General features: G+C 35.5%; 3 protein-coding genes across 3 annotated transcripts in view; 2 read left to right on the top strand and 1 right to left on the bottom strand.

Annotated features, from left to right (window-relative positions):
• The window catches only part of LOC123680011, a 39876-nt gene that overhangs the window by 8061 nt on the left and 12957 nt on the right, over nt 1–18858 (bottom strand). The gene's annotated exons all lie outside the window — the stretch shown is intronic.
• On the top strand, nt 1517–9451 carry LOC123680007 (glutamate [NMDA] receptor subunit 1). The gene is made up of 15 exons (XM_045617634.1): nt 1517–1705; nt 3070–3192; nt 3633–3761; nt 4221–4415; nt 4950–5050; nt 5109–5282; nt 5834–6110; nt 6171–6381; nt 6929–7221; nt 7415–7649; nt 7702–7850; nt 7900–8057; nt 8114–8286; nt 8339–8592; nt 9025–9451. The coding sequence occupies exons 1-15, from the start codon at nt 1583–1585 to the stop codon at nt 9250–9252; spliced, it is 2823 nt and encodes a 940-aa protein (XP_045473590.1). The 5' UTR covers nt 1517–1582; the 3' UTR covers nt 9253–9451.
• LOC123680009 (sterol O-acyltransferase 1-like) lies at nt 11872–17065 on the top strand. Its single transcript, XM_045617637.1, has 6 exons — nt 11872–12055; nt 13046–13213; nt 13272–13420; nt 15091–15230; nt 15489–15649; nt 16310–17065. Exons 1-6 carry the CDS (start codon nt 12012–12014, stop codon nt 17019–17021), a joined length of 1374 nt encoding a protein of 457 aa, XP_045473593.1. The 5' UTR covers nt 11872–12011; the 3' UTR covers nt 17022–17065.

Raw genomic sequence — 18858 nt, 5'->3', positions numbered from 1 at the left:
AAATTGGAACTGTTATATCTTGTGTTTTGTGGGAATTTACGAAAAAAATTCACTATCAAATGGAATTCGATCAATATCAACCAATTTGCATCATAAATTGAAACCCAATTTATGCAATTTTGCCATTGTTTTCATTGATTTGTGACACGGCGCATTGTCTTGATGAAACAGCACCTTTTTTTTTTCTTCAAATGGGCCTGTTTTTTAACGATTTCATCCTTTAAACGATTCAATTAGGCTATATTATAATCACTGTTGGTGGTCTGGCTCTTTTGGAGGTAATCAATGAATATTATACCTTGCGCTTCCAAGAATACTGATGCCATAACCTTGCCAGCTGACTGTCGTGTTTTTCCTCGCTTTGGATTCGTTTCATCATGTGCAGTCCACTCAGCTGACTGTCGATTGGACTCCGGAGTGAAATGATGGAGCCATGTTTCATCCATTGTCACATATCGACGCAAAAATTCAAGTTTATTGCACTTAAACAGCTTCAAACACTGCTCAGAATCATTAACACGTTGTTGCTTCTGATCGATTGTGAATTCGCGTGGCATCCATTTTGCACACAGCTTTCTCATGTACAAATATTTGTGAATGATATGTTGTATACGTTCATATGATATCTTCAAAATGTCTGCTATCTCGATTAACTCCATTTTACGGTCATTCAAAATTATTTTGTGAATTTTTTTGATGTTTTCGCCGGTGACATACAAATTTTGACATGTATCGTTTGAAGGTTGGTAACTAAAAATCATAACTACAAATTTTTATGCAAAATACGGTGTATGTCTTTTATGGAATACCAAATACCCAAGATCGGGAGGAAATGACAAACCTGAGTTTTCATCAGCACTATGGGCTACAGCAGCGATATTCTAAGTTGTTCTTGAGCGACGCACACGGTTTTGATTCTTCACTACTCTAACTTGTCCCAACAGCTCCAAATTTTTCACCAGTTTCACTATTGACAGCCGAGAAGGTGCTTCACGACGACCCTAAAGTGCTTTAGTTTTGTGAACTGTGACTCCAAAATTGTCACCATTTTTGTAGTGAATTTCAACAAGTTCATTGCGTTGTTGAAGCGTGTATCGTTCCATTTTCAGTAACGTCGTAGTTTTTCCTTGATAGATGTCAAAAGATGACAGCTGCCTAGATAGCGGGCTATTCAAAATTGAACTCCTTATTGGGAAACCCTTCATAGCAGCTAGAGCAAATCTTTTTGTGCTATTTTTGGATTAATAAAAAAGAAGCACAGTATGGCTAAAACAGGATCAATCTCTACTCTACCCTGCGAAACTTACGAAATTGGGACACCCTCTATAAAATTCTCGGATAGGGGTCAATTATTCTCCAAGAACGATTCCAAAGATATCCCATTCAGGAAAATAAAATAGAACAAATGTTAGGTTAACAAGTTCAACGTTATCCTAGGTCGTTAAATAACCTAAAAGGTAAAACATCGAAGCGTTCAAAAATCGATGACATCTGGAGCGTCTCCTTGGCAACAGGGAGGGGTTCCGTTCTCAGATCTATTCTGTTTTGGGAGTGATGGGAGGATAACTTGCATCCTTTAAAAATGAAATCATTGTTGACGAGTTTGTTTATTATTTTGTATGCGGAAGCTAATCCTAATGTGTTCAATATTGGAGGTGTCTTGAGTACAAACGATAGCAAACTTTATTTTAAGGATACTATAGCGGTGAGTTGAAAATTCATCTGAGCTATTCCGAAAGTAGGATAATAAATAAATATTTTCCTACGACATCGTAATGTTATTCTTATTCGAAAATTTTTCATATATATATATAGTCGAATATAGTCGTTTTTTCATATTAAGAATCATGTTTGGTCTAACAAGGCGGATAATATTAATTTGTCGATGTTTTTTCATTTTTATAATGGTTGAAGAAGTTGAAATTTCAAAATTCTAGATATTCATAATGTAATGATTTTAGTTAGGTACATAGGCGTACAACTTTGCTTCCGAAATTCAAGGCTTTATTGTAAAATTCTGGTTAAACGTTTATGATTTAAAGTATTGTCCATCGCTGGCCACTACTTTCTCCCATCTTTCGGGCAGTGTACGAATCCCGCGTTGAAAAAACTGGTCATCTTTTGAAGCGATCCACGAATCGATCCGGAAGTGCTGGCCAGCCAGGCCGTGTGCCATTGATCGAAATAAGTGATAGCCCAAAGGAACCAAAGTCTGGAGAATACGCCGGGTGGGGTAGGACTTCTCATTTCAAAGTTTCTAAGTATGTCTTTTGTAACATGGGGTCGAGCATTGTCATACTGCAAAATCACTTCATCATGTCTCTCGTTGTATTGCGGCCGATTGTCTTTCAATGCTGGGCTCAAACGCATTAATTGCATTCGATAACGATCACCTGTGATTGTTTCAGTCGGTTTTAACAATTCATAATACACTACGCCGAGCTAGTCCCACCAAATACTGATAATGACCTTGGAACCGTGAATATTCGGTTTGGCTGTTGACGTGGAAGCATGGCCTGGATATCCCCATGATTTTCTGCGCTTAGGGTTATCGTAATGAACCCATTTTACGTCGCCAGTCACAATGCGATGCAGAAATCCCTTCCGTCTTTGCCTTGCAAGCAGCTGTTCACAAGCAAACAAACGCCGTTCAACATCTCCCAGCTTCAACTCGTACGGCACCCAATTTACTTGTTTCTGAATCATTCTCATGACTTTCAGGCGTTTTGAAATGGCTTATTGCGCCACTCTCAATGATCCTGCCAATTCTTGTTGCGTTTGACACAAGTCTTGATCAAGTAAAACCTCCAAATCTGCATCTTCGAAAATCTTCTCTCTTCCACCGCCATGGTGGTCTTCGAAGTCAAAATCATCGTTCTTGAAGCGTTGAAAGTACTCTCGGCAAGTTCTTTCAACAATAGCGGCCTCACCATAGGTATTTGAGAGCATTCGATGAGCCTCAGTCGCAGAATTTCAGATAACATAAAGCCATATACATTTTGCCTACACTAATTTTGGAGAAGCAGGTGATCGTATGAAATTCGATTACAAAAAATTACTTTTTTTCAGCACCTAAACTTTGACTCACAGTATGTCCCAAAAGGAATTACTTATTATGACACAGCAATTCTTATGGACCCAAATCCTATCAAGACCGCTCTGAACGTCTGCAGATACTTGATTTCGAGTAGAGTAAGTTTTTTCGAATTCTAGTGATCCAAAAATATGAAAGATCGATATAATTACACTCTGAACAATTTTATTGTATGCCTCGCACACCCACATATTATAATTAAGAATAACACCTAAGTGCTAACTCAATTTCAAGAGAGTATACTGAAAAATTATCTTATAAAAAGTTCGAATTTCTTATGGTGCTAAATATTTACAAGTGTTCTTTATAATCGAGCGGAGTGCCTTTTGAGTTGCACCATTTTAAGAATTCATGAGACATGGAATCACAAGTCGTGCAACCAATCAAAATTATTCGTAATGAACAGCCACCTTATTCTCCTGATATGGCTTCGACTGATTTTTTTTTCTTTCCAAAACTCAAATTACCACCCCTATTTAATAGTGATTTCTTGAGTTATTATTGTCCAAAAAATCATTAATTAGGTGGTTATTTTTAGGTTTATGCAGTGGTGGTTTCACATCCCTTAACAGGGGACTTGTCTCCAGCTGCTGTATCTTATACCAGCGGCTTCTATCACATACCTGTAATCGGAATATCTTCCAGAGATTCTGCATTTTCTGATAAGGTGACTACTTTAGAATGCACTTTTGATTTAGTTCTTTTGGTTATTACATTTTTATTTTACATGAATCCTCACTAGAGTAACTGGTACGTTTAGTTAGTCTGTAGTTTCTAGCTTGCAGTTTTGATGGAGTAATGTACATGTGGTGAGTTTGCAAATTTAATAATTTTCGTTGAACTATAAGGCACTGATGAGGAAAAATTGTATTATTAAATACAAAAATTCCGAAACGTACGTCTGTCTTTATGTTGATGTAGTTGTTCAATTAGTTAACCGTTTACTTAATTGATACATTTTTAGTAATTTTGAATTTTCTTTTGGTTGATTATTAAATTTGTCATTTTTAGAATTGGAATATATTCCAAGACAAAAATAAACTAAATATATCATATAGATATATTATTGTGAAGGATTAGACACAAAGTTGTCAAATTATTTGATTTACATTTTAATTTGTTACAGAATATTCATGTTTCTTTTCTGAGGACAGTTCCACCATATTCACATCAAGCTGATGTTTGGGTCGAGTTATTGAAATATTTCAACTATAAAAAGGTGATCTTCATCCATAGTTCTGATACAGATGGCAGAGCTATTCTAGGAAGGTTCCAAACTACCTCTCAAATCTTAGAAGATGATGTTGAAATAAAAATTCAGGTGGGTGAGTTTCATCAATTTTTAAGGGTATCGGTTTCTACAATATTTAAATAAATTCAACTTAACTCGATAAAAGTTATTCAATATAATATACAAATCATCACAGGAAAGACCATTTATTTTAGCAATGGCATAAGGTCAGCCAGACAGTAAAAACAATCCTTTCACTGCTCACAAAACAAATTCCTATGAAATCAATATATTATAAAAGTAAATACTGATAAATATGAGTATAGCAGATGAAAATCGAATAAAAAACAACCAAACCCAATTTTATTACTTATAAGATTGAAATAAATATGCACAATCAGTATAAGTACATCGGCATCATAGCAAAGAGTTGAAAACTCAAGTGTTATCGATGTGAACACATACGTCATCAGTGACGTCATGCTACTGTTAAAATAAATATATTCTGTGTGCAATAATTTGAAATTTAAACTTTCAAAATTCACAAATGTTTTGTGGCCGATAGCAATTTCGCTGATACTGAAGTAAAGGAGAAAAAGGGTTATTATTTTTTTCATCTTGTAGGTAGAATCAGTTATTGAGTTCGAAGCTGGCCTGGAAAGTTTTGAAAATCAACTTCAGGATATGAAGAATGCCCAAGCCCGTGTCTATCTTCTTTATGCTGGGTAAAGTAAACCTAATACTCACATGGAAAAAAGTTAACATTTTTTCAATTCTTCTCAGAAAGAGGGATGCTCAGGTAATATTTAGAGATGCAGCCAATATGAACATGACGGACGCTGGTTATGCTTGGATAACAACCGAACAAGCTTTGAGTGCTGAAAATGTTCCCGAAGGAATTTTGGGATTGAAACTAGTCAATGCTACGAACGAGAAAGCTCACATAAGGGATAGTATGTAAGTTCATCTTCTGCCCAAGTAATTCATCTTCACTGTCAATATACTACTCTTCAAATCTGCATCCATTGCCCATAGCTCAGCATCATAATAAAGACTCGACCCTCAAAAACCTGACCAAGACGTTTTTTAGTCTTATTCAAAATTTGCTTGTCCCACCAAAGAGTGTTGAGACATCCTACCACTCTCTTTCCATAGCAAATTTTGTTTTTTATTTCATCCTTTCATATTCCTTCATTGGTAACTGTAATGTAGTGATATATTTGAAATTATCCATCTGTTTAAAAAAAAACTCTTCATTTCATTAGTACTTCAAATCTGTCTTGATTGCAAGATATTCTGTCTTCTTTCAACTCACAATTGTAAACCCAAAGTTTTGTATTCATCATAGAGCCTTTTCAACATGAATTCCAAACCATAGGATTCCTTTGCCAGTTCACTTGATCATCTTCGAAGGTACATTTGAAGAAATGTTCACCTTAGAATATACATACCTTGGCAATTTTGATTTGGGATATATACCATTGAATGTAATGAAAACTCTTCTCTAGATATATTCTAGCATCAGCACTCAGAGATATGAACATAAACAAAACAATTCAAATCACTGAAGCACCAAAAGACTGCGACAACTCTGGCTCTATTTGGGAGACAGGAAAAGAACTCTTCCAGTTCATCAGGAAACAAGTTCTTCTTAATGGCGAGACCGGCAAATTGGCCTTTGACGACCAAGGAGATCGTATCAATGCAGAATATAACGTGGTCAATATTCAGAGGAAGAAGAAGTCAGTTGCTGAAGTTATAGTAGGACAACATTTCTTCAATAGAGTGAGTGTAAAACTGGACATTCTCCAACATTAGACTATGCTTTCAATTATTTTATTGTAGACATTGAGCAAAATGATGCTGGGAGTGGACGAGAAGAAAATAATTTGGCCGGGAAGACAAACAGTAAAACCAGAAGGATTCATGATACCGACGCATCTGACAGTTTTAACAATAGAAGAAAAACCTTTCGTTTATGTGAGAAAGTTGAATGAAGGTGAAACATGCTCCCCTGAAGAGATATTCTGCCCCCATTTTAACGCTACAAGAGAATGTGAGTAACTTTACCATACTAGGATACTAAAATGAGAATATTTTTATGCTTTTGGATTTGTATTTGTATTATATACACAGTATTACATCTAGTAGTAACATTTGTCCAACTTAATTTTCTGTCAGCAGAAAGACTATATTTGAACCATAGCAAGTCAATTGTTAAAAACAAAAGAGAATTTTTAATTTCTTGCGAAGGATTCAGTTCATTAGAATTGACCAGTTCAGATAAATTCAGTTTTTGCGCCTTCCCTTACTTTTGCTAAGCTTTACAAAATAACTTGGGTTTAAGAGCTTGAAAACAACATGACTGAACCAATACACTTGCCAGAAAGGTATGCCTTTTACTGGAATGAAACCTTTCTATGCATAGGTAAATGTACCTACAATTAAGTGCTTCAGAATAAGGAAAAAACCAAAAGCATAATACTCCTTCTGTGTGTTGAAGTATCTTTGTCAGTTAGTATATTTGGGGTTCACTGTTCATATGAACATAATTCAAATGCAATCCTAGAAATTTGACGTATTTTGTTGTTTTTCATTTTCAGTAGATGCCAAATACTGCTGTAGAGGTTACTGCATGGATCTGCTGAAAGAACTCTCGAGAAAAATCAATTTCACCTTCAGTTTGGCTCTCTCTCCCGATGGACAATTTGGACATTACATAATTAAGAACCATTCTGGGTTAGGCAAGAAAGAATGGACTGGATTGATTGGGGAACTGGTTACAGAAAAAGCAGATATGATTGTTGCTCCTCTGACCATCAACCCAGAAAGAGCAGAATTCATAGAATTCAGTAAACCGTTCAAATATCAGGGAATCACAATATTAGAAAAAAAGGTTAGAACTTTTTTGTTTAACAAGCTGGTTCATTGTAGGGTAGGTACTGGTTCACTGGTGTAGCTAAATCGAACTACAGTCAACGAAAAAGGACCTAAAATCAAAAACCTTTAATCTTCCCAAATCACATCCCCAGAAAAAAATTGTTTCACTCCTCGAGAACCTACCTCTAAATATAATGATTCCTTTTCAGCCTTCTAGAAGTTCAACGTTGGTATCGTTCTTGCAACCGTTCAGTAACACCCTCTGGATTTTGGTGATGGTATCAGTTCATGTTGTAGCTCTTGTGCTTTACCTCTTAGATCGCTTCTCTCCATTTGGAAGATTCAAACTAGCAAATACAGACGGTACTGAGGAAGACGCTCTGAATCTTTCAAGCGCAATTTGGTTTGCTTGGGGCGTCCTTCTAAATAGTGGTATCGGTGAAGGTAAAAATAGTTGACGCTTTGTAGCCAATTTTGTGAATGACTGATCTTTTAGGTACCCCAAGAAGTTTTTCAGCCAGAGTTTTAGGTATGGTTTGGGCTGGATTTGCAATGATAATTGTAGCATCCTACACTGCCAACTTGGCTGCTTTCCTCGTGTTGGAGAGGCCAAAAACTAAACTTACTGGAATAAACGATGCAAGGGTAAATTACTTCAAACTGTTTTTATTCCTTTTTCATAGAATACTTTCAGTTGAGGAACACGATGGAAAATTTGACTTGCGCTACTGTGAAAGGTTCGTCAGTAGACATGTACTTCAGAAGGCAGGTGGAATTGTCAAATATGTATAGGACCATGGAAGCAAACAATTATGACACCGCTGAACAAGCAATAAATGATGTTAAAACAGGGTAAGATCCAAAAAAAATCTGAAATATTCTGAATACTCTTTTCGTATCTTCCTCAGAAAATTGATGGCCTTCATTTGGGACAGTTCCCGTTTAGAATTCGAAGCTGCACAAGATTGCGAACTTGTAACAGCTGGAGAACTCTTTGGAAGGTCAGGTTATGGGATAGGGCTCCAGAAAGGGTCACCTTGGGCGGATGAAGTTACCTTGGCCATACTCGACTTTCATGAAAGTAATGAGGTCGAATATCTTAGACGTATGTTTTTTAATTGTTTCTTCCTCAGGTGGTTTCATGGAAAGTTTGGACAACAGATGGATCTTTCAAGGTAACATACAGCTATGTGAGCAGTTTGAGAAGACTCCAAACACTCTGGGATTGAAGAATATGGCTGGAGTCTTCATACTGGTGGCAGCAGGAATTGTTGGTGGTATAGGGTTAATCGTTATTGAAATGGCATACAAAAAGCACCAGATCAAGAAACAGAAAAGGATGGAACTGGCAAGACACGCAGCTGACAAGTGGAGAGGCACTGTTGAGGTAAATTCATTCGACAGATAAAATGCTCCAATAGTATGAAAAAGTCAGTAGTTCTTATTTAGCAATTTTCTCTCAAATGGTTGATTTTTTTATCATATTATTGCTTCTCTTCTTCTGTGTTATCTTAGTAAATTTGTTGAATCCTAGGAACATATCAGCAAACAGTATTGAGTGAAATAGTTATCTATTACTAAACTTCGCCTTGGTTAGTCTAATCTCAATTCTTTTTTAGGTGAAAGTAATGTCGATTTATTAATATTATTATTAATTTAGAATATATTTTGCCCACGGATATTTTTCTATGTTCACAAAATTGGTAGGTATAAAAAATGTTGTTTCAAATTTCGACTTTACTCTTGTGTGTTTTTCTGACTATAAAAAGCTACTTAGTCAAGGTTAACTCATTCTCTGAAATTTGACTTACTCTTTCAGAAACGCAAGTCTTTGAGGATGTCAACAGCGACACAAAGAAGGATAAAATCCAATGGAGTCAATGATACTGCAACAATATCTCTTGTTGTTGACAAATACGCCAGGTATGGTCCTGAAAGAGCTTGGCCAGGTGATTCTGACATCAGACATCGGAGAATCGAAGACCTTGGAGCTCTACAACTTGGACCTAGATATTTTCCTGTTGATGTATCCCATCTTGTAGTTTAAATGTTTGAGCAATAATGAGTGTATTATTATTAATGTTAATTTGTTATTTCCTTCAAATATTTTTAAGGAACGAATCCATCGAGTTGAAAGATGAGAATGGAATGTGATTTAAATCAAAAACTTGTACTTGTACTATTGAATGTTAATTGTTGGAAAATAAAAACATTACATGATTATGTGTCGAAAATTGTTTGAAAGAAGAACTTGAAAGAGGTCAAATTATTGGTTCACGGGAGGCGGGGCTGTCATTTCCAGAAATCGCTAACCGTACGAACAGAAATCCAACTATTGTTATGAGATGTTGTCAAGCGTGGTTTGATAATGCCCAAAATCGGAGAAGAGTAGGCACCGGACGTCGAAGGGGCACAAATGAAGTTCAAGATCGACGTCTAAGACGTATGGCCATTAGAGACCGATTTGCGACAACTCGATCTTTGGCTGATGAGTGGTTAGGAGAACAAGGCCATCCTGTAACTGTCTAAACGGTTTACCGCCGAATAAGGTCTTGTGGACTGCCGCATTATCTACCTCATTTTGTGTTACCTCTGACGGTTGAGCATCGGCGGCAACGATTGCAATGGTGCAGAGAACGTTAACATTGGAATGTGGAATGACATCAGGTCGTCTTTTCTGATGAATCTCAATTCTCCTTGGGTGCATATGATGGCCAAAGAAGGGTTAGACGTCGTCGGGAAGAAATATGTGAACCTCAGTTTGATTTTGAGCGTCGTGTACACCGGACAGTAGGCGTTATGGTATGAGGTGCTATTGCACATGCAAGTAGATCACCTTTAGTCTTCAGTCGAGGTAACATGACAGCGCTGCGTTACCTTCAAGAAATAGTGGAGCCATATGTTCTCCCTTACCTTAATCGACTCGAGAATCCAATATTTCAGCAAGATAATGCCAGGACCTCATGTTGCCAGAATTAGTTTAAACTCTTTCGAAGCGACCCATGTGAATCTTTTGCCATGGCCGCCCAGATCCCCCGATCTGTAGTCCATAGAGCATGTTTGGGACATCATGGGTAGAAGCCCCCACGAACTTTGGCGGCTCTGTGACATGAAGTACAAGTAGCTTGGGATAGTATCAAGAAGAAATAGACCATCTTACTGCATCAATGCTGAGATGTGTTGGGGAGTGTATAGATAATCTTGGTGGACAAACACATTATTAACAAATTTATAAGAAAAAATTGTAAACCCTTCGTTTTTTTCTCCAAATTTCAATTATTTACTCCTTGCTATACCTTTTACCTATATTTCACCAAAAAAAAAATTAAATAGTCTTCTGGGTGTTGCAGTTTCTTTGTCGGTTAGTATAGGCAGATTGAAAAATCAATTTCTGAAAATACAAAAAAGAAATGTGCCAATTAAAAAGAATGAAAAAAAAATTCAGCAGGTGTAATCCTTTTGAACACACAAAAACCTTGAAAAATACCAAAATAAGTCTGAAATGTACGCAAGATAACTTAATTGCTATTTCCATACAATCATCAATACTTGTGAAACAATAAATCGAGTACATATGTACTGAATGTTCTCAATAAAAGATAGCGGGTATTTTTTTCTTTTTTAGCGTCGAAGTTCAACATCCGTATTTGTTTATTCTAGTTAGTTAACTTCTGACCTCAAATTAAATGTTATTGTATATAAAATATAATTGTAGCCAATGGTTTCGTCAATTTTTAGAGTTATTGAATATATAAGTTATGATGATTATTAATAATTTTTATGACAGAATTGAGTTTAGTAGATATACTTTGAAATTCATGTTATTTCAAGTCCACAATACGAGGGAATAGATTTTTTTAATAACAATAATTCAATAATTAGTCAATTTTAACAAGTATTTTTACTTAGTATTAATGAATATAATCAATGGATATGTTTGGATTATTACATCTACGTGATACACAAGCAACGAAACAGAATCTCAATTTTGCACCTTGTGATATAACACAATTGAACCTCCTTGAAAAATCCTTTATTTTTTCATGAAGCCATATTTCGAATACATTTTGTTCAGTCAAATGTCATTTAGCCTTGAAAGTAATTCTAATTATCTGGGAATTTATTGAATTTCTAGATTTGGACATAATATTAACATTTGAATGCGAAAATATTGGAAAAATATCATAACATATACAATATAAGTGAAAAAAATTATGGAATAATTATTTTTTTTTCACTTTGAATGAAGGCATCGACTGGTATGGTCATTAGCCTGTGTTAATGTAAAAATATACAAAAAGGAATAATTATTGTTTTTTTTTACAAGAATAAATATATTTCAAATCAACATAAGCAAATTGTAAAATGTTCCCACATTTTTTATTTTAATAACCTATTTTTTAATGGTTCGAGATATTATAAGAAAAAATAATAAATAGTGTAAAATTAGAAGTAGAATTCTACTATATTAGAGTTGTGAATTCAATTTTATTCTGAAATCGAAAAATTGTTCTTCCATACCCAGATGCTTTTTCTAAAATTAAAATAAGTCGGACAGAAACATTTCGATCACAATACATTGAAGTGATAAAAATTATTACATATCTCAAATGATTTAATCCTTGATAGAGATATCGACACTCAAGTATAAGAACGAGCGTTGTCAATATTTTCATATACTGCCCAGATGTCCGATTACTTTTGTGCTAAACGTTGAATTGTGAAAATGTGACACACTTGATCGAATTAATACATATTGTTTAAGTGAATTGTTTTGTGTTGTCTTCTAACAAAATCCATGCAAAAATGAGTACTGCATCTGAAATTGTATATAATTATGAGGATAGATTGTAAGTTGAAATTGAAATATTCAAACATTTTTATCATTCAATGAAACTTATCTCTCTTATTATTTTTTTAGTTTACTTCATTAATTATTTTGTCAACGTTTAGAATTGAAAAAGGAGGAAAACACTGACGTGATGATGATTTCGAGCGCTCAATCATTCATGCTATAATTGCATCCTTGGATGCCACATATCTGTATACAGGCTGATTCACCGGGATGGCCTATTAGACTTTTATGGAAAACTAAGAATAGTTTTGAGCTCAAAATTTGCATATGGGGGTTTGAGACAATGATCTTTCTTCCTAAAATATTTTCAGATCTTTACAACTTCCGGTTATACCGGAAACAGACTACTAATTTCTTATTTCAAATGACACACCTAATATATTATTGCATCATTAGAAAGCTTTTTCGACGACAATTTCGGCAATATGCCATACCTTGGGTAGAAACTCAACGGTTCATAAGTTTATGGGATTCTTATAAAAAAAAATGGTTGCGATGAGGACTCACATTTTTTTTTATATTTCGTCAAAAAAAGCTTTTTTCGAAAAAATTTTGTCTTATTCGATTCTGCAAATACGTAGTATTATAAAACTGTTTGCGGTTTAGACCAACAATGTACTGGGTGTTCATAAGAAAATCATAAACTTGGACAACTCAAATTCATCAAACCTCAAGATTTCCAAATTAGACTTCAACTTGTGGACTTCAAAGGTGCAATTGGCACACGAAGGAACGAGCGCTCAAAAGCTTCAACTCAGTGCTCTCCTCATTTCTTTTTTCATATTCTGCTTGAATTTTCTATGAGAAATACATGATATTGGAGAAACAGCTTTTGTAGAAATGTACCAATGTCTATCACTTCTATGAATTCCATAAATTTAAGCAATTACCGAAAGATCTCAATTCTTTTTTATCATAATTATCATGATTGTCCAAAACTTATGAAATAAATTTCGTTTCTCAAAATAGGTTATTTCTTTTTCAGGAGGAATAGAAATCATGGATTGCCCGAAAAAGTGTTTGTTAATAGAGAATCCCTTATCACAGTTTTATTCGAAAATCCTCATGTTAAAACGATTCATCATATTGCAATAGTTCTTTTCTTAGGACTTGGTTCCTTAACTTTTATCAAGGGCTATTTAGAAAATAATGAGTAAGTTCATATACTACAATTCAGGATTTTATGAATTTCAACTTTGAATTTTTTACAGATTAACATCAGGATTTCGTTTGATAAGAGGGGGTTTCAAAAATTTTCACATATCTATAATCACATGGTTGTTTTTATATTTTTTAGTGTGTTGTTCGTATTATCTTTTTATGACTTGGGCAAGACTGCGACATCGTTTTCCTCCAAGATGTAAGTATGATTTGAAGATATTACACGTATTGTGACACGTTTCTGAACAATTATACAGGGTGGTCTAAATTGTAGGTACAAACGGAAACGACAGATTCCTCTGATTTTTTAGAAAAAAAAACTTATAAACATAGGCCTGCTTACCCTGTGTTTTCCAGATGCAGCGTGTTTCTTATAGTCTTACTTTTTTGCGATGATTATATCTGCAGTTTACATAATATTTATCAATCTTCGCTGTATATTGGATTCATTACAGCTTACTGAATACATTTTTTACATTACATTTTTCTAAACTACCAGTGGTCATCCAAAAAAAAAGTTCTGGGTGAAGACGCGGGCACAGTTCCAGAAAATATATCACCCTATAATTTTGCATTCACAATTGGCATAGCACTTGTTGAGAACTTTAAATTGGATAATAAAGGATGTTTTTTTAGAGCTATAGAACTTTTAATTGCAATAAAACAACGATGGATTATTCGATTGACATGAATTTTATTTATCCGCAAGATAATCTTGTGGCATTACATTTTAAATATGATTTCTGGCATATGAACGCCACGGCTGGCTCAGATGAAGTCCAATCTGGACGTCCAATTTTCGATGACTTTTTCCAACATTTGTGGCCGTATATCGGCAATAACACGGCGAATGTTGTCTTCCAAATGGTCAAGGGTTTGTGGCTTATCCGCATAGACCAATGACTTTACATAGTCCCACAGAAAGTAGTCTAGCCCTGTTGAATCACAAGAACTTGGAGGCCAATTCACAGGTCCAAAACGTGAAATTAGGCGGTCACCAAACGTGTCTTTGAATAAATCGATTGTGGCACGAGCTGTGTGACATGTTGCGCCGTCTTGTTGGAACCACAGCTCCTGGACATCATGGTTGTTCAATTCAGGAATGAAAAAGTTAGTAATCATGGCTCTATACCGATCACCATTGACTGTAACGTTCTGGCCATCATCGTTTTTGAAGAAGTACGGACCAATGATTCCACCAGCCCATAAAGCGCACCAAACCGTCAGTTTTTCTGGATGTAACGGTGTTTCGACATACACTTGAGGATTAGCTTCACTCCAAATGCGGCAGTTTTGTTTGTTGACGTAGCCATTCAACCAGAAAAGCGCTTCATCGCTAAACAAAATAAAATGGACGTAGTGCGCGATACGTATTCCGCACAGAACCATTATTTTCGAAATGAAAATGCACTATTTGCAAGCGTTGTTCAGGCGTGAGTCTATTCATGATGAATTGCCAAACCAAACTGAGAATAAATCACTTGACAGCTGTTAAATCGGTCGCTATCTTGAACAGTAATGCCAACTTAAAGTTGTATACCTCGAAAAAAAAACACTCTATATATGCAAAATTTGAGTTAAATATCATGTGAAGGAAGGTGCTTTGAGAAAAAAACTTTATTACTCTGTAACTCGAAAACAAAGCGTTAGTGGGACCATGTTCAAAGGACTTTTTATTCTTAAAAATTTCCTAGGAATCTGTTTGTTTGTACCTCCAATTTGGGAACAGCCTGTATATCTCATTAGTATAATGCAGAGGTCCTCTTCTTCTTTCAATCCGTATTATCGATATTTTTGTCCAACGTGTAGTTTAATTTTTCTAAATAGCTTTTATTCTCATTTCTAATATAACATTAATTTCATTTGCAGCATTCATTAGATGGCATGTGGATGTTACATTTCTTACGATCCTTATATTATATTATTTATTGTCCTATTATTTAATTGGCTACGTTGTAACGGCTTTCAATTTACCAACTGGCTCAGCTGGTTTCATTTTAGTTGATCAGGTAAGTTTCATTATAATTCATTTTATTCGGTTTTCGAGCCTGTTTATGATGCCATCTATTCAAAGTGGTTACTTACCTATTGCTCTCAATTTTTATGGTTTGGGTGATTGATACCCGTTCTATCTAAAAAAGTACAGAGAACTACTATGACGAATTCTGTAAATAATAAAAAAAAAAGTGTTAAAGAAGATATATACTACTTTATTAGCAATTCCTTCTACTTTTTTGACATAGTCGTATAATGTATGGTAATTTCAGACAAGACTGTTGATGAAAGTACATGCCTTCGTCAGAAGTAATGCACCAAAAGTATTGCGATTCAAAGAAAAATCGGATGATCGTTTAATTTTGCCAAACTTTAAACATTTCGTATTTTTCACGTGGATACCAACATTGGTTTATAAGGACGAATATCCTAGGTGAGTATAATTGATTCCTCTATTTCAATCAAACTGTAGGTGTGTTCAAAAGAAAGAGGTCAGTTCGAACAATCGAAAGTGCACTTATAAGAAGAATTTCGAGAGAAGGAGAAAACCAAAAGAGAAATACTCTGCCGAAATCTTCCAGGAATAAATGACTCAAAAAAGTACCTTCAGAATGTTGATACTGTAAGATTCAAAAACTATTTGGATCTCAGAAAGAACATGCTGCACCTTCTCAACTGGCTTCCTCACAGGACCCTGCTGCCTAAGAAAGCACCTCCTGAAGTAGGCTATCCAGGAACTGAGGAAGTGCAGATTTTATGGGGAGGAGGGAGAAATTCCTGATCTCTAGGTCACATAATGTCCTTCCATTGCAAGGCAATGAAAAAAATGCTTTAGCCGAGAAACTTCTAAGAGTGAATATGTAACTTCCTTGAAGCCATCCCAGATACTGGAGTTCATTAGAACTTTGGACCTGGAAGGCGAACTGTTGATGTAGTTCTGATGGAGACACAATAGATCCCAAGGTGGCGTTGTAAAATAACAGTAATCATTAATCTATGTATATTATGCTACTATGTAATTTCTATACAATGCTATAACATTGGCAATAATTGGTATGGAAATTGGAAATTTGATCAATATTATCTTTTCCAGGACTAGCGAAATCAAATGGCGCAGAGTGGCTGGTTACGCCTCGGAAATTATTGCTGTGGTGTTCTTCTACTCCTTCGTCCTTGAGAGATTCATGATCCCTCTATTCAAGGATTTCGGGATCAGGAGATTTTCTCGTTCGGAACTTCTCCTGGCCTTCCTGGAGTCTATTCTTCCAGGTATTATGTACTTGGTTGTAACGTTTTACCTCATCCTTCATCTGGTGCAGAATCTCTTCGCCGAATTGTTGTATTTCGGTGACAGAATGTTTTACAAGGACTGGTGGACGTCCACAGATTTTCCAACTTATTACAGAAAATGGAATGTTGTCGTCCACGATTGGCTGTACGCCTATGTTTATAAAGACTGTTACGAAATCTTGTGCCCTGGAAGTAAAATCGTAGCGAAATATGTCACATTTTTCTTGTCATCAATAGTTCACGAATGGATTATTTCCAATATGTTAGGATATTTTCTACCAATAATGTTTATACAGTTCTTCGGCGTGGGGACAATATTAACTTATGTAAGATTCCCACGAAATGCTCTCTTCAATATGATGTTATGGTTCAATTTAGCGCTAGGCAGTGGAATGATGATGACAGCCTATGCTTTGGAATTTTACGCCAGAATGAATGAAGTACCTTCTTCAACTGGAAGTTGGGATTTTTATGTACCTAGATTTTTGACTTGTGATGTTTGTTATATAGATTAATCATAAGGATTTATTTTTATACATTAAATAACTCGTCAACTTTTTTTTTGTTTGATTTAAAGAATTATTTTGAAGTGTCTATCAAGGAACCCGTTCTCCTTTCTTGAATTACTTTTAGAGTTTTTAGAATATCTCGAACAAAAACTAAAATATAGCAAAATATTTGAATCGAATTTGAATGATCGAATCAAGATATCTGTGATCTAACGGGTGTTTTTTTTCGAGGTAGATAACTTTAAGTTGGCATTACTGTTCAAGATGGCAAACGATTTGACAGCTGTCAAGTGATTTATTCTCAGTTTGGTTTGGCAATTCATCATGAATAGACTCAAGCCTGAACAATGGTTGCAAATAGTGCAATTCCATTTCGAAAATAATGGTTCTGTGCGGAATACGTATCGCGCACTACGTCCATTAGCGATGAAGCGCACTTTTGATTGAATGGCTACGCCAACGAACAAAACTGTCGCATTTGGAGTAAAGCTAATCCTCAAATGTATGTCGAAACACCGTTACATCCAGAAGAACTGACTTTTTGGTGCGCTTTATGGGCTGGTGGAATCATTGGTCCGTACTTCTTCAAAAACGATGATGGCCATTGATTACAAACTTTTTCATTCCTGAATTGAACAACCATGATGTCCAGGAGCTTTGGTTCCAACAAGACGGCGCAACATGTCACACAGCTCGTGCCACAATCGATTTATTGAAAAACACGTTTGGTGACCGCCTAATTTCAAGTTTTGTACATGTGAATTGGCCTCCAAGATCTTGTGATTCAACACCGCTAGACTACTTTCTGTGGGGCTATGTAAAGTCATTGGTCTATGCGGATAAGCCACAAACCCTTGACCATTTGGAAGACAACATTCGCCGTGTTATTGCCGATATACGGCCACAAATGTTGGAAAAAGTCATCGAAAATTGGATGTCCAGATTGGACTACATCCGAGCCAGCCGTGGCGGTCATATGCCAGAAATCATATTTAAAATGTAATACCACAAGATTATCTTATAAAATTCATGTCAATCGAATAATCCATCGTTGTTTTATTGCAATTTCTATAATTTCTATAGCTCTAAAAAAACACCCTTTACTTTCTGTTATCTTATTATTTCGAAAAAAGAAATAGGGGGTCCTTGAAAATTTTTTATCTAAGTCTCATAATTCTAGAGATGCTTTCAGTGACCATCGAATTTGGGACAGCCTGTACAATAGAAATTTGGGTTGCTGAATTTAAACGTAATGATACAAGCCTTGAAGACGATTCAGAATATTATTGTAACCTTTAAGACCAGCTGAAGGAAAAAATTCGTGAAAAACGAACCGGTTTGCATAAGAAAAAATTCATTATCAACAGGACAATACACAATGTCACAGGAGCATTTCGACAATGCCTCAAATCCTTGAATTAAAATTCGAATTGTTAGAGCATTCACCTTACTCACCAGATATGGCCCCTAGCGACTTCCATCTGTTTCCAAACCTAAAAAATATCATGCCTGCCAAGCGTTTTTCATCAAATGATCAGCTGTAGAAGTGTATTTTGCAACCTTTCCAGATTCTCACTTTAGCGATGGAATTCATTGATTGGGTACTCATTGGAACAAAGGTGTAGATGTTGGGGGAGACTACTGAATAACAAAGAGTATTTTAAACCATGAATTTGTCTTTTTCTTATCGAACCTGAACACTTATTGAACAACCTTCTATACATTTTTTTCTTGGAACCAAATGTGTTAACTTTCGCTCAAGAAAAAAGTATACTTCACACAATTGATCATCCTTGAGTAGTGAGAAAATTAGCTATCAAGCAACTTCATCAATGAATTAATT

Source organism: Harmonia axyridis, chromosome 5, assembly GCF_914767665.1.
Source record: "Harmonia axyridis chromosome 5, icHarAxyr1.1, whole genome shotgun sequence".
Classification (NCBI taxonomy): Eukaryota; Metazoa; Arthropoda; class Insecta; order Coleoptera; family Coccinellidae; genus Harmonia; species Harmonia axyridis.
This window is presented reverse-complemented; position numbering and strand designations above follow the sequence as displayed.

Coding starts and splice junctions, on each gene's coding strand:
- LOC123680007 (XM_045617634.1), top strand. CDS start 1,583: ATGAAATCATTGTTGACGAGTTTGTTTATTATTTTGTATGCGGAAGCT. Junction 5,283..5,833: donor GCTCACATAAGGGATAGTAT/GTAAGTTCATCT, acceptor ACTCTTCTCTAG/ATATATTCTAGCATCAGCAC. Junction 6,111..6,170: donor GACAACATTTCTTCAATAGA/GTGAGTGTAAAA, acceptor ATTTTATTGTAG/ACATTGAGCAAAATGATGCT.
- LOC123680009 (XM_045617637.1), top strand. CDS start 12,012: ATGAGTACTGCATCTGAAATTGTATATAATTATGAGGATAGATT. Junction 15,231..15,488: donor GTTTCATTTTAGTTGATCAG/GTAAGTTTCATT, acceptor TGGTAATTTCAG/ACAAGACTGTTGATGAAAGT. Junction 15,650..16,309: donor TATAAGGACGAATATCCTAG/GTGAGTATAATT, acceptor TATCTTTTCCAG/GACTAGCGAAATCAAATGGC.